Here is a 15,252-nt window from a genome sequence, read left to right as displayed (position 1 = left end):
TACCCCTAAATGCTGTGTATACAAGTGCACCTTAGAAATAACTTGCAAAAATAAAGAATTCATAACTTAAATTTAAAAAATTAACATCGTCATAAATTTACTTGAATGTGCATATCGTCGCCTCAGAGCAACAGTAATGTATCTAATCTCGGGAATAACATTAAGATATCTTACTATTGCTCTGAGGTGATGATATAAGTGTTTGAAATACATTGCAGAACCTTTTATCCGGGGAGAGGGAAACCGGGAAACCAGAAAACCGGCAAACTTTTGCCGATTTTCCCGCAATTTTTAAAAAAACACATTTTCGGCAATTTTTGAAAAACTAAGCATTTTTTTTTTTTTTTTTTTTTGAAATACCTAAAAGAAAATAAGCGGTTTCTTAATAAATACCATATTACTTATCTATAACTCGGGAAAATGTTTACAAAAATGAACTTCAAAGGGTTGTCCTTAACGCAGGGAAAAAATTCCGAAATATTTTCTTGAACTAAAAAGTACATACGTAAGTCTGAAATTTTCGTGTTTTATTCCAACTGAAAACTAAAGAAATGAATATTGTCACATTATAATGCAATATTTTATTGAATGGCCTCTAATTAAAACCGTTTAGAGCGGAAGTGATGTCGCAAAAGCGCGTGAAACGCCGAAAACCAGATTCACGAATTTTCCCGATAGTTGATGGTGGAATCTAGAAATTGTTAAATGCAAGATTGTAATAAGGCTGCAAGAACTCATTAATTAAATTTCAATTGGTATTAACTTAATGCAAAAGCAATAGTTATCAATAACTACCGTAATCGCTAACACCAAACCTTTACAAAAATGTGAAAAGAAAAAAAAAGAAAAAAAAAACCCGTTTATGAAATCAAATCCCCCCCCCCATATGGGCTCCCTTGTGTGAAGGTAGTACCTGATACAAGTCCGCAATTTGCGTCGGATGTTTGCCAAATTTGCCACAGATGTCCTTCTATGTTCAGGAATTCATATATGGGGGGGGGGGGGTATTTTACAAATTCAGTTTACATCGGATTTTTGCCAGAAATGGCACAGAGATCTTTCGGTGCTCAGAAATTCCCATAGCGGTTTTTACCCCCCCCCCCCCACCCCCGCGAGCAGAAAATCCGTGTAACTGAATGTTCACGCCTATTAATAAAAATGACTGAATTTTTGGAATAAAAAAAAATCCACGAGGTCTAAATTTAAGTTTTGAGTCAAACTTTTTCTTTTCTACATGTTGATGGGAAATTTCGCCCTTTTTTTTTCTTTTGTTGAATGCTTTCTTCTTGAACATGCGTCACTTAGCAAAACTTTTATTTTCGAGGTAGACCGTGCAACGCAACTAGTTTCCAAGATAACTGACAAAGTTGTAAAACATCCGTTCTAATTTTTCACTCAATGAAAAATAATCCCGTGTATAACAGTCACTTTAGTCCCGAACGCAGCATTTACTGCCTGTTATGTATTGTTCACTGATCTCCAAACTATTCAGAAACATTTCATATAAAGATTACATTCTTGAGAACACCCCCCTCCCCCCCCCAAATGTTGGTCTTTATCCGCCCATTCTTTAGTAGTCTGTTAGGAGACTGGAATGAATACAGAATCATCATACCCCAAGTAAACAGTATTGTGCATTATCAACTTTCATGTAGCTAAACATAAACAAATAAGTATGAAAAATAAACTGCCTCATTGCTAGTTCAATATTTTTTTCATAAAATTAAAAATAAATAAATAATAAAAATAAAAAACCTTATTAGTCGTTCAACATTTTTTTGTTCGACTTACATTAATATCTCACGGAAGATGGGGTAGAGGAAGCGGAGAATTATTTTTCAAGATTTCTTTCCTAATGAGGCACCATTCATACTTTGATTTTTCTGTTAAATATGATTTTTCTGTGGTTTTTTTTAATATACATAGTTCATGTTAAAATGCTCATTATTTGGCTTTTTAAGTCAAAGGGTTAAAAAAAAATCTACTCCTCGAGTGAACTTGACCCATTTAGTTCGGAAATCGTTTCCAAAAGAAACTCTTCCTGACATGAAACCATTCTTCTGATGGCAAGCGAACTGCGTTCTTCCGTCGCGCAGTTCTGAACAGAGAGCAGAAAAATGGAGGGGGTGGGGGGTCTGTGCTGTTTCATACACAGTTCGATAGACGTTTCTAATTGGATGTAATTGTATTAGTGTAATCGAATAAGAATTGTGCATGGCGGGGGAGGCCCGGCCCAGGACACATTACTCACGTGACTCAACTCCCGAGGGCCTTTGAATAAACGCTTCTAACTTTCATTTACCCCGAAGCGGGGACACATTTATGTGAGACTCTCAAACAACCCATTTTTTTACCACTAATATTCAAATGATTCCAGTTGTTTTCAGAATTTTAGATCTGAGTCAGAAGAAGCATTCATAACACTTACGGATGAATAAATTGCTTTTTCTTTCTTTCCAACGAAAAGGTTTTTCGATCAAAAAGCTTTCGTCGTATTTAAAAAAAAACTTCCTTTTATCCTCAACCACTGTGACGGGCGGTTTTTGAAATGTAATGACAACTGCAAATACCCATACGTAAGGAACGCCAGACAAGCTTTTAGTTCAATATTTTCTACCTCAGCGTAGAATCGGAGTCAAGATTTAACCAAAGCAAAACTATATGCCGTGCATTTTCATACACAGTGGCGTACCGGGGGGTTGGCGGGGATGAATTTTGCCGGGAGCGCAGCAGCAATTTGCCAAGATCATTATTATAAAATGGTGATTTCAAGGCAAAATGTTTTCATGTTTATCTTAGTAAAAAAGATTTATCTCAGAAAAATTGTTAAGATTAGAGCTATAGGGCAAAAAGAATCGATGCTTAATTCTTCCAAAAAGCAGAATTTTGCAAGTGTGGCGTATTCACTGGGTTAACTTAAGACTTCCACGTACTAGGATGATACCTTTCTTTTCTGGGAAGGGGACGGAATTTTAACTTTCGATGGCGAAGGAAATATTTAAAAGCAATTTTCAAATAAGAGAATTATGTACATTATTTTCTTTTTTATTTAAAAGAGGAGAAAACCTATAGTCTAAATGTGAGGGCTTGGCTGATGATAAATCTAACCAACCCGATACATTTTCCCCCTTATGGGGGAAAATCCCCCCAACCCCCCGGGAAAATTTTTGCTTTTAGCTCACATTGCATTACAAACTGAAAAACGAGAAAGTGACAGAGCACCTTGGACTACTAGAATCACCTCCCGCCACCCTATCTACAAACCAAGTTTAATGGGGAATTAGTTCTGTTGGATATTAGTTCGATCTACTGGTGTGAGCTAAGACAGCGCCAGCTAAGACCAGTAATTTAGGCAGAATCTATGATAATAAATATGCGTCGTTACATTTTAAAAAAAGTTCACTGATATTTTGTTTTCAAGAACAGAAATATTTTTCTCAAAAAGTGAAATCTCAACTCTACCTTACTGAAATTTTCACATTTGCTCAGGTAGTCAAAATGTAAAATATAGTACTATTTCGATTGCGATTATTAGTGCTGAAACACAAAGTCGAATCAACAAACAACTATCAATGTATAGGTGGATTTATGCTGTTGATCAGTTTCGGTATATTGATTACGGTACTAACTACACTGTTAAAAAATTTCCGGAAAATTTACAGTAATTCTTACTGGCATCCATGTTGCCAGTAACTATTACCGTAAAAATCAAATGTTACTGTAAAATTTTACGGTTTCCTTGGTAGGCCGCAGCAACCAATTGGCGCTGGGATCGCTTATTTCTCCGGTGAAAATTACCATAAAAATCAGCGATGCGTTAGCCCGCCATTTTACAGTAACAATTATCAGAAAATCTTCCTGAATTTTTAACAGTGTACGTTAAAAATATATACAAAGTGAAAAAAACGGCAAATTTTCAAAAATAAATAAATAAATAAATAAATAATGTTCGATGTTGCTATGCATTTTTACTTTTAAACGCAACGGTCTTAAGGTCTTAAGTTATTTCTTCGGGGGAGGGGGAGGGGGGAGAAGTGTATATTAGCTGCGTTGGGTGTATACCCCTCAAGCTCTTGTTTTTAATTCATATTGCTGGTCTCAGTATGGGACTTTCTATATGCATTTAAAGACTTACGAAAAAACCCTGACATTAGGAACAGGCTGGATTTCTGGAAACGTTTTTATTTGAGAAACAGCAAACTACATCTCTTATATTTCTCAAAGCTAGAAGGGGAAAATGCCTAGCCTGTTTCCCAAATTGATAACATTACCAATATATAGCAATAAAACTTTTCCGTTCAAAAGATCTTCCCTGCAATCCTCCGCCCCCCCCCCCCCCCGTCCGAACTCATGTTGGAACTTATGTCTTGAACTGTCAAAAAAAATCGCTACAATATTTAAAACGATTCTCAAACATTTGATATATTTTTTTATCACTTGTATGTTCACATTTACATGTAATTCATAAATCTCTTGTGTTGCCAGCGCGCATAAGTTTGGAAAAAGGTTTCGCTTTTAGTTTTGACTTCATAGGTAGCATGTTTCAATTTAAATATACAGCTGAAAATAAGTTGACAAACATTTAAAGAGGTCATTAATAACATATTAAGGAAACACTTGGATATTAAATTGTTCAGATGTTAATTTCAGAAATTTTACACCATATGAAACATTAAGTATTGTTTTAAAACAAACTAATTAGGTTAATCATTGTAATAAAAGCCCAGTAATGGTAAATTATGGTGCAGGAACATTGTTCAGCATTTATGCATAACATGTTTCCATTTTTATTAGATTTCAAAGAAAAGGGGAAGGAATTAATAAATCTATGTTTACCGAATTGCAGATAAACATAAAGAAAATTAATCATGTACTATATTACTTTGATTGTGGAATTATTCATTTTATTTTAGATTATTGTTAAATTAATACCGTATTACACCGCACTAGCTGGCATGTCGCAAAATTCGGGGGTCGCCAGATTTTCAATTACACTTGCCTGGTCCTTTCCGACATGCCGGATAATCGAGGTTTGGAAAAAAATACTGTAAAAAATATATGTTCAACTTACAAATTAATAGAAGTTGAACACATATCTTATTAGTATTAATAAACAGTTTAATTTTGTAAAAAATATTAACTAACAATGTCATTTGTCATTTCAACAAGAAAAATGTTATAAAATAACGAATAATTTTATAAAAATTAACTTAAAACTAAGCAAACATTTAAGCAGTAAGTTAACGCTTCTAAGTCATTGTTAAAGAATTTACCATAGCTATTCAATAAATAAAAATTAATCTCACCTCTCTAAAAGCAACCTAAAATAATTTATTTAAAAAAATTATGACCGAATGATTGCTTCTGAATTGATTACTTTATGGGTATGTAATTGAATCCGTTAATAATGATCTACCATAAATAACAAGCACATATAATATGCAATACACAATTGGAACTGAATGGGGAAATTTGCTTTTGCTTTGTTGCAAAAATAAACCTCGAATTATTCGGCATGCCGAAAAATTCGAATTTCCCGGCATGCTGATCAACCTCGCATTTTTCCGGCATGCCAGCTAATGCGGGGTAATAGGGTAATTTATACTGAGTGAAGATAAATTTAGGATATTAAATGAAAATTCATTAGCATTTGAGAATAGACGACACAAAACATTTTTTATTTTGTATAGGCATCCGAATATTTGGTATTCAGTATTCGGTTCATCCCTATATATATTCATATATATGCATAAATATATGTATTTACTCAGTGAATCAAAACCAAATCATTGTAATATATATAACTGCATGGTGAATATTATCGTTGTGATACTACGTTCAAGTTTTCACAACACTATATAAATTTGCAATAATATATTCTTAGAAACTTTAAAATTACAACAAAATTGTCCGATAGTTCATTTCTTCTTCCTGGACTCTTTTGAGCTTACATTCCGGCATTTAATCTGGAGGCATTTTTTAACTAAATGTATCCTTAAATATTTTCGATTTTTCAATGAGAGCATCTCTGCGTGAAATCAAATTATATTAACCTTAATTTACTTATCTGTATTTTAAGATTGAATGAAATTTCATTGATATCCATAGAAGACAAAAATAAATTATTTGTTGCACGCGACGAAGGAATTCTACAATTTCGTAAAGCTTCTAATAACAAATTCAAAACTTACCACTGTTTCAAAACCTTGACGTATCCAGAAGAAAATTCAATGAAATTAATCCTGTTTTCTTGTCATATATCCTTCGTAGGAAGACATTGAAGAACATGCTATAGAAGAAATTGTTGGTTACAGTTTGAGTTTACCATTATGAGTTTCAGACCACTCCACGCATTGTAAAGCAGCTAGACATTAAAAATTCCATTAAAATACAAATCAATGTTTCTTTTAAATACACAATCGAATCTAATTCACGTTTTAGAAAAAGCTAGCCGCTAGGTGATAAGTTCAAATGTTTACACGAAATGTAATCGTTATTTCGCTTCAGTTCTTACTGAAGTTTCTGACACTATTAAATATCAATAGAATGCAAAAATACTTCAATGCTTTATTTCCGCTGTTTCTGATCTGAAGTTGATTTTGTAAGTAAAGAAATCGTTTTTTCTACTTCCGGGCTCGGGGTTTCTGTAGTTAAGCGGTAGAAAGCAATCGTTCTGACTGCTGCCTGCGCGCAGTTAAAGAGATCGTGGACTCGATTCCGTTGTTATTTCCTTCTCAATGTGATGTAAATTTCATTCTGACTTGTGCTATCTGTGACGCCTAATAATGATTGCGGAGCCTGTATGTTGCCTGTATTAATGAGGAAAAAAAATCCAATTTTTGACCAGCATGTAGTTTTTGGAGTCTAATTATGTATCATTTTGTAATGAAACAGTGTATAAATATCTCTACAAAATTTTTTGATTGTATTTCTAAAGGGTGTCCCAAAATTAACGCAAGATTTGAATTTGCCGCCATTTTTGCAATAAATGGTTGGCAGCCCTGAAAAAAGAACAATTTGACAGGTGAGAGTTTAGGGTAATCAAAAATGGAGCGTTATACGATACAATAACGCGCTTTCATTATTGAACAATTGTTTCAAAAATAATGAAAGTTGAGGCTGGTCAAGCAGTTACTGTTATTGTCGCTCGGTATCGCAACACGGTAATGCACGGGTGGTTGTGAGCTTGTTGACATAGACCTTTGAATTCAAATAACCCCATAAGAAGAAATTTAAAAATGTTAAATCACACGATCTAGGGTGCCAATTCTGATGACCGAAATGAGAGAGTACGCGACTAGGAAATGCCTTATGCAATAATTGAAATGTTTCACTCTCTCTAGCTGTATGGTACAATAACACCCCCATTTTTACTAACCCTAAACTCTCGTCAAATTGTTCTTTTTTCATGGCTGCCAACAATTTATGGAAAAAATGGTGGCAAATTCAAATCTTGCGTTAATTTTGGGACACCCTTTAGATAAAAGTGATATCAGTTTTGTTTTTAAGTGCTATTTCTGCATTTTGTGTCTTTTAAACTGAGATATCCTCATAACAGTGTTTACTTACAATATGTTCCTGAAGGTTTGAACTTACTCCGAAAGGAGGTTTTAAGATTGTGCTGTTATTCCTAACTCCATTGCAATAACTTTGCTGATAAGTAACATACAATTAATAAAATAAAATTTTGCAATAGATTTGTATTTTTTGAAGTTAAAAAAAAAGTTTAATCAGTTTTACAACCTATTGCACATAGCGGGCCGTATAAGATCTGTAAATGAGCTGCAACTGTATCTAAGACCTTAGTTTGCTCATCACATTGAACATCGGATTCAGATCACAAAAACTGATCTAGAACAGTCACAAGAACTAATACTAAATCAAAAATTTAGATATATTAAAAAACCGACCTTGCTTGCAGATCTCGAATTTATATGAGGGTGCGTCAGAGAATTATAAGTTTTTTTATGAATTTTAACTTTTTCTTTAAAAAATGGGAATCCCGAAAAAGAAGGATAATCACAACTATTAAACTTTACTAGAGTAAAAATCAAAACTAAGAGAGAGATTTAACACCCCAGGTAAAAAATTTAAATCATTGACATCTCTTTCCTTGTCCGCCAATAATGCAATCATTGCTAATTGTGTGAATATAATCATAGATATGTATTTAAAATCTACTTAAAAAAAAGGTTATAATTCGAGCTCTTGGAAGTTTCAAGCTAATTCTTTCAGACACAGAAAATTTATTTCTTTAGAATGGTACTGCATATATTTTCAATGTTCGAGTAAGTTTTATTTTCCGAATTGCGAAAGATGCTAACTTTTATGGTTTAAAAATAATATCTCTGATAGTTAAAGTACTACATAAATAAGACCGAGCTCTCGATGAAGTCGCCCTTCGAACAAAAAAAAAAAAATCATCAAAATTAATTTATTTGTTTAGAAACTACGGTGTCACAGACAAAGGCACAAATACAAACACACACACAGACACGTAAAACTGATAACCCCTTTCTTTTTTTGCGTCGGGGATTGCAAATTCAGGGTCTTTTATGGTCAATATTTCGGGTAAGTAAAACATATCAAAGTAAGAAAATTCACTTAAAAAATCATACCCATTTGGCATTGCGAATTTCGCTCGATTTCGCAAACGTTTAAAACTGAGCTCCTAGTTAAATTCAAAACTACGTATTGCATAAATGAACTTCTAGTTAAATTCTAAACTACGTTTTGCATAACTGAGCTTCTAGTTAATTTCTAAACTACGTTTTGCATAACTGAGCTTCTAATAGTTAATTTCTAAACTACGTTTTGCATATCCAAACACTGGTACAACGTTTTAAACTACCCTTTTTTCCACTAAAGGCAATCTTCCGGCATTGAAACATAATTGTGTTTTTTTATTTCGACGTCACGAAATTTGCTCCCTAAAATATTCCTACCTGCAGTGACACAGGTCGCCTATCCGATTGACTGTGGTGTAAAGTATTACAAGCCACTTGTAAAACTTTCCACTTTCAGCTTTCAATTTATGGCCATGCATGCCAACAAATATGTATTGAAAAAAATTAAACGATTTTAGTTCAAGAGATTAAATAAGCGTTTCCAAAACAATCTTTTTCGGATTTTCTGCTTGGATTTCCATAAACAGTTTTTGATCAAAGCACTAGCTTTTATTCATTGCATCGCGTAAGTGTTGTACCTATAGGATTGAACATTATGTGAAAGGATATGGGGCATTCCACGGTATTTTTGACATTATGTAGAGTCCGTAACGTGATCTTTTTTTGCCATAACTTTTTAATTTACCGTTTGATTTGCAAATTATTTTAATATTAACTGGTGTGTTGGTAGGAAAAGATCAAAATAAAATAATATGATAATCAAACAGTAAGTTAACAAATTATGGCAAAAAAGGTCACGTTACGGACTCTACATAAATGTCAAAAATACCGTGGAATGCCCCATATCTATAATTTTATACTGTATCTCTAAGAAGATTATTATTGTTCAGACAGTAAAAGAACATTTCTGACCGGGGAACCACGCGAATAGTGTAATGATAGTAAACGTTGAAATAGGTAGCAATAGAAAGAGCATATCGAGATATTTTTTAACTCAAAAATTATACTTGCCCTCGTGCCCCTGCTATCGCAATATAAGATCTTAAAATCTGCCGAAAGTTTAAAGAGAAGCGTCGAATTTAAAGACTTGGCGAGAATTTGAATATACAAATTTCCCGCCGACGATTTCACCGTCTGTATGTGGTGTTAAATCCATTTGCAAAACGTGTGAAAGATATCTCCCATTATTCACCGAAAAATGCTAAGTCTGGCGACTTTTCTTAGAACTTCGGCAAACTTTAAGATTGCATATTTCGATAACGGTGACACGGGGGCAAATAATTTATGCATCCAGAAACACATTTTACTATGCTCCTTCAAATGCTATTAATTTAGTTTTTTTTTCTTACTTTTCCATTATTACATTATCGTATGTTTTCCTGGTATGATTACATTTCGATGATTTCCTGGAAGGTATTAAACCCTGCAATGGACTAATTTTTGATAATGAATTATTTGTTATTTTTTAATTAACGCAATCGATTCACTTAAATTTAATTAAGATTAAATAAAAGTTTACGAGTAAATTTTCCAAAAAATATTAAAGAATGGATAAATGAATTGATTGCATGACTAACAGTTTGATGTTCCATCAGAAGCAAATTGAAACTATTTCGATCATTGAAATGTTTTGACATTTTAATTAACTATATGTTTTTACTTTATTTTATTTATTAATTTATTTTTCTGTTTGTTATGATGAATATTTATAATCTTTTTATTTCTATTCCTATTTCAAGCCTAATGTTTCAGATTTTTCAATCCCTAATTTATATTTATAATTGTTTTCACTTAAAAAAAATCATTAATTGAAGGTTTTAAACTTAATAAAAGTCTCATTGTTTCTGCATCTAATTTGTTTTAATTTTCCAATTACCAAAAAAGTATTGTTAATTCAATTTTTTATTCAAAATTTGAAAATATAGAAAAAAAATATATAAAATTTTTGTTCTAAAATTAATTTAAAATGGTTACATTTCAAGAATATTAAGTTCAATTTTTCATATAAAACGTAATAGTTTGTATTGTATAATCAAAGGTTAGAAAATTGCAACTGAAGTTTATAGTATTGAACATTCTTCCCCTCCCCCAATTCCTTCAATTTTTTAAAAACTGTTCTTGACTTCGGGAAAAGTTGAAACCTTTAATAAATTACTAGTGTAACATCAATTCATACTTGAATACACTCAATTAAATGGAGTAATTAATTAAAAATATGATTACGTAATTGGTGGTAATTATTAAAATTGATTAAAAAAATCAAAGTCTTCGACATGATGAGCACTATTTTCACGAGAATAACTCATTATCATTTCTGTGTTTTCAATTTTCAAAAAATCTGAAGCAAAAAATTTCGTTTGCATTCTTTGACATATGAAATTTATTTGAACGTTCGTTACAGAATTGCTTCACATCCTAAATCATCAACAATGCTTCTTTTTAATATTCCGCACAGTTGTACTTGCTATTAAATTTGGTTTCAGTTGTTAATATCGAGTGCATTACACACACTCTTAATGTTTTCACATTATTACAATTTAAAAAGCTTGGTTTTTCCTCCAGAAAAATGGAGTTCTTCACTCAAAACATCTATATCTGGCGAGAATAACTTTAATAGTCTTACACTGTTAAAAAATTTCCGGAAAATTTATGGTAATTGTTACTGGCATCCATGTTGCCAGTAACTATTACCGTAAAAATCAAATGTTACTGTAAAATTTCACGGTTTCCTCGGTAGGCCACAGCAACCAATTGGCGCTGGGATCGCTTATTTTTCCGGTATAAATTACCGTAAAAATCAGCGATGCGTTAGGTCCGCCATTTTACAGTAACAATTACCAGAAAATCTTCCTGAATTTTTAACAGTGTAGCGTTCCATTAATTTAATGATTCAAGCAAGTTTATTACTTTTAATAATTCGCTGTGAAAGACATCAATCCTATTCAAAAGTAAGAAAAATGTCCTCAATTTTTATTCCAGGTATGGTTCCAAAACAGAAGAGCCAAATTTCGGAAACAAGAAAGATTAAATCAACAGAAACAAGCACAACAGTCGAATCAGAAGTCCAGTAACAACAATAATACATCCAGTAATAACCAATCCACGACCAACAGCAACAACAATCTCCTCATCAACAGTAACGGATCGTCCAAAGATTCAAATGCTGACAGTTCGAAAGTGGTATCATCTATGATGCCTCCACCTCCTCCTCCAAGTTCAAAGTCCATCAATGGTAAGTACAGTCAAAAAAAAAAGAAAATTAATTTGAATTCTGAAATTTTGAATCCAAATTATGTTTTTCGCAATCACGAACTGAGACAGTACCCTACTCATTGGAGTTATTGTTTCTAGAAATGGCTCCTGTCCCCCCCCCCCAAGCCTGCCTCTCCTCCTACGTGTGCATAGTTGTGTGTGCTCGGCGTAGACCTGTGTGTATGCACGTAGGCATGTGTGAGTGTATGTGTGTGAAGTCGTGTGTGTGTATGTGTGTGAACGTGCGTGTGTGTAGGACATGGAAGCCTCCGACCAAGAGATCGGATAGCTCAAAACCGGAGCAGCCGCGCCGCTAGCAGAGGACGGTGGGCGGTGGCGCTGGTGTCCCTGGTCCAAGTTGAAAAAGGCACGGACACCAAAAACGGTCAAATGAGAACAATAAGCAATCGTGATTGCTCAAAAAAAAAGTTTAAAAAGATAACAAAAACTAAAAATATAGGCAATTTTAAAACTTCAAAGGAACGTTATTTCATACAAACGAATAACGCTGTAAAAATTGCTTTGCAGACGACGTACTGGGATAGAGGGGGGGGAAAAAAACTACACGTGCGAGTCAAGTGCAAACGGTTTATTTTCTATTAATTTTATTAACACGACATGAATGGATGTTTAAAAAAAATAAACGAATAAATAAACAACTTGAATTCTTTTGACAATGTCAAATTTCATTTTCCATATAGGAACCTATCAAAGTAGCAAAAACATTTTAAAAAATACATTTCGAGAAGGAATAAAAATGCACCCAACCGATTTCAACTTCACCCCCCCCCCCCCTGCAGCTGTACTTAAATAAACATCACAAAGTAGCGTAACCAGTGGCGCACACAGAAATTTTGCAAGGAGAGGGTCCATAGTTAAAAGTCCCATTTTCATATCATACTCTAATATGCCGTCAAACACATTGACTTGATTTTATTGATTCTTGAGAACAAAAACAGTAAAAAATAAATTATATTGAATAAATAATTAGCACTAATTAATAAAAAAAATTTAATAACAGATACTTAAATTACCAGAAAGCAAATGAATTTATGCAATGTGTTTACTTTTATCATTGTTCATAAATGGAAACAGATGCCCAAATTCAAGTATAAGAAGCATCAAGTCTAAAGAACAAGAAAAATCTCATTTTAACCTGTAATTACAAAACTAAAAACATTATTATTACTCTGTTTTCATTTACAGTCACCCTTAGTCTGCCTCTATAGGTTTATAAAACATCGTAGAATAAAATTTAGTTTTCTAGTTCATTTTTCGATTTTATTTATAACTTCCTCAGTGTGTGATGGTGACATTGCTTGAATTCAGCAGTACAAGAACACATTAAACGTTCATTATACATAGTACTATTTAAGTATGTTTTTAGCCTTCTCAAGGTCGAGAAAGATTTCTCGCTTGTGCAATTCTTTACAAGAAATGTACACATTTTCTAAAAAATCTTTTAACAAGAGGATTTTTTTCCCTATTATTAGAACTGAAATTCTTGTTTTCTTTGTTTGGAAATATTTTGTGTATCAAGTACATAAAATCATAATCAGTTGAAATAAGAAAAATGCAAGAGCTATGGGAGGGGTCCGGACCCCCTGGACCCCTCCCTTGTGTGCGCCACTGAGCGTAACTAACGCTTTCAAAAGAAATAAAAAAAAACAACAATCTTAAAAGATTTCATTGAAAATTGTTTTTCAGACCAAAAAAAAAAAAAAAAAAAATCACAGCTTTTTATTTACTTGTTTGTAGTATCCGTACATTTTCAGCGATGGAAAATTGAAAAAACAGTTAGTTCTCTTCGATATATATGCAGATAACATTTTGTTGTATGAACAGTAATATTACTTTTTAAATATTTACATAACCTTCGCATAATAGGAAAATTTTCACCAACGACAGCCAGCCCATATCGGGTCAATTGGGGGTTAAAAAAAATAAATAAAAAAAAAACATGAGGTAAACGTATATTGTGAATATTCGTTTTACAATATAGTAATTGTATAAACTATCATCTTTTACGTTTTGCACAATTATTCCTTATAATAAAACATAGTAAAAAATTATAGATAGTTTAAAATTTAATGCAAATTGAACCCTTGAGACCAGAAACTATCCTATAATAGTATATTCTATTCAACTTGAAAATTACGAAGAAAGAAATCACATTACATTACATGTAGTTTATTAGTCATATTAAAACACGTGGAGTGTTGCATAATATTACATGCATTTTATTGGTGGGAAAAGACACAATATGTACAGCTGCCGAAGCTTCGGCCATTAGTTGACCAAAGCTTCGGTCAAATTGCGCTTCGTTCGCCTATACTGTTAACACACTTGTGGTATTTTTTTCAATTAAACTGTTAGTGAGTGAAGACTAGATAATATGTAGAACATAGTCTAAGAGTTCCGCCTGTTACTAAGTATATGTGTAGGCTTCATCATTTTTTAAAGTTAACACTGTGGAAAAAGTTTTTTTTTTTTTTTGAGCAATCACATTGCTTATTGTTCTCACTTGACTGTCTTTGGCGTTACGCTGATTTTATTTTCCTCCCGCCTCCCTCTGCAGCACCACTCTCGACCGACTCCTCCCGATGCTGCTCCTCTAGCGAAAACGGTCTCCAGGTCGCGTTCATATCCTACACACACCCCTACATATACACACATACACACACCCACAAACTCATGAAGTACAGACACAAACACACGCCTACACATACATACACACACATACCCACACAAACACAACACACACATACCCACACAAACACACACGCCTACATATATACACTCGTGATTGCGAAAAACATAATTTGAATTCAAAATGTCAAAATTCAATTTTTTTTTCTTAAGTTTAGTGATCTTACATTTTCCTCTCCACTCTCCAGCAAGTTTTACAAATGCGAAGTAACATTTTTCAGCTAGTTTTAGGTTGTTATGTGGAAGGAAAACATTTATTTATGAATGTCACCTTTCCAGCTTTTTTAAGTGCAATTTAGGGTGTTTTCCATTTACCCCCTAAGTCCTATACTCTGGGATAAATGGAAACAGCAAAGCTTTTCATTCTCCCAATTTTTCTGAAAGAAAGACACCTTTGCGTGTATTTTACATCAGTTCAGCGCGTTATCAAATTTTTATACCATTTTTATTTTTAAATGATGTCATATTGCATTTGGACGGTTCCGCTGGTCACTTGCGACCGATTGATCACAGATTGAGAACTGTTTGGTATAGAAATTAAGCTTCTAACCTGATTGTGTATAGCACGACTACAGTAGCTACCTGCATCAACCTCATGGGGGAAATAAATGTGCTGTTTCTATTTAACAGTCCTCTGGGGTAAACGGAAATAGGCTTTCATTCG

The 15,252-nt window shown here is 33.2% G+C and overlaps 1 protein-coding gene across 1 annotated transcript in view; it reads left to right on the top strand.

The window, feature by feature from the left end:
* LOC129218538 (paired mesoderm homeobox protein 2A-like) overlaps positions 1-15,252 on the top strand; it is a 104,099-nt gene that overhangs the window by 69,543 nt on the left and 19,304 nt on the right. The window contains exon 3 of the mRNA XM_054852832.1: positions 11,607-11,859. Coding sequence (XP_054708807.1) covers positions 11,607-11,859 — 253 coding nt within the window. The remainder of the gene's footprint in view (positions 1-11,606; positions 11,860-15,252) is intronic.

The sequence above is a fragment of the Uloborus diversus genome, chromosome 3, assembly GCF_026930045.1.
Source record: "Uloborus diversus isolate 005 chromosome 3, Udiv.v.3.1, whole genome shotgun sequence".
Classification (NCBI taxonomy): Eukaryota; Metazoa; Arthropoda; class Arachnida; order Araneae; family Uloboridae; genus Uloborus; species Uloborus diversus.
The sequence above is the reverse complement of the archived record's forward strand: the minus strand, read 5'-3'. Positions and strand labels throughout refer to the sequence as shown.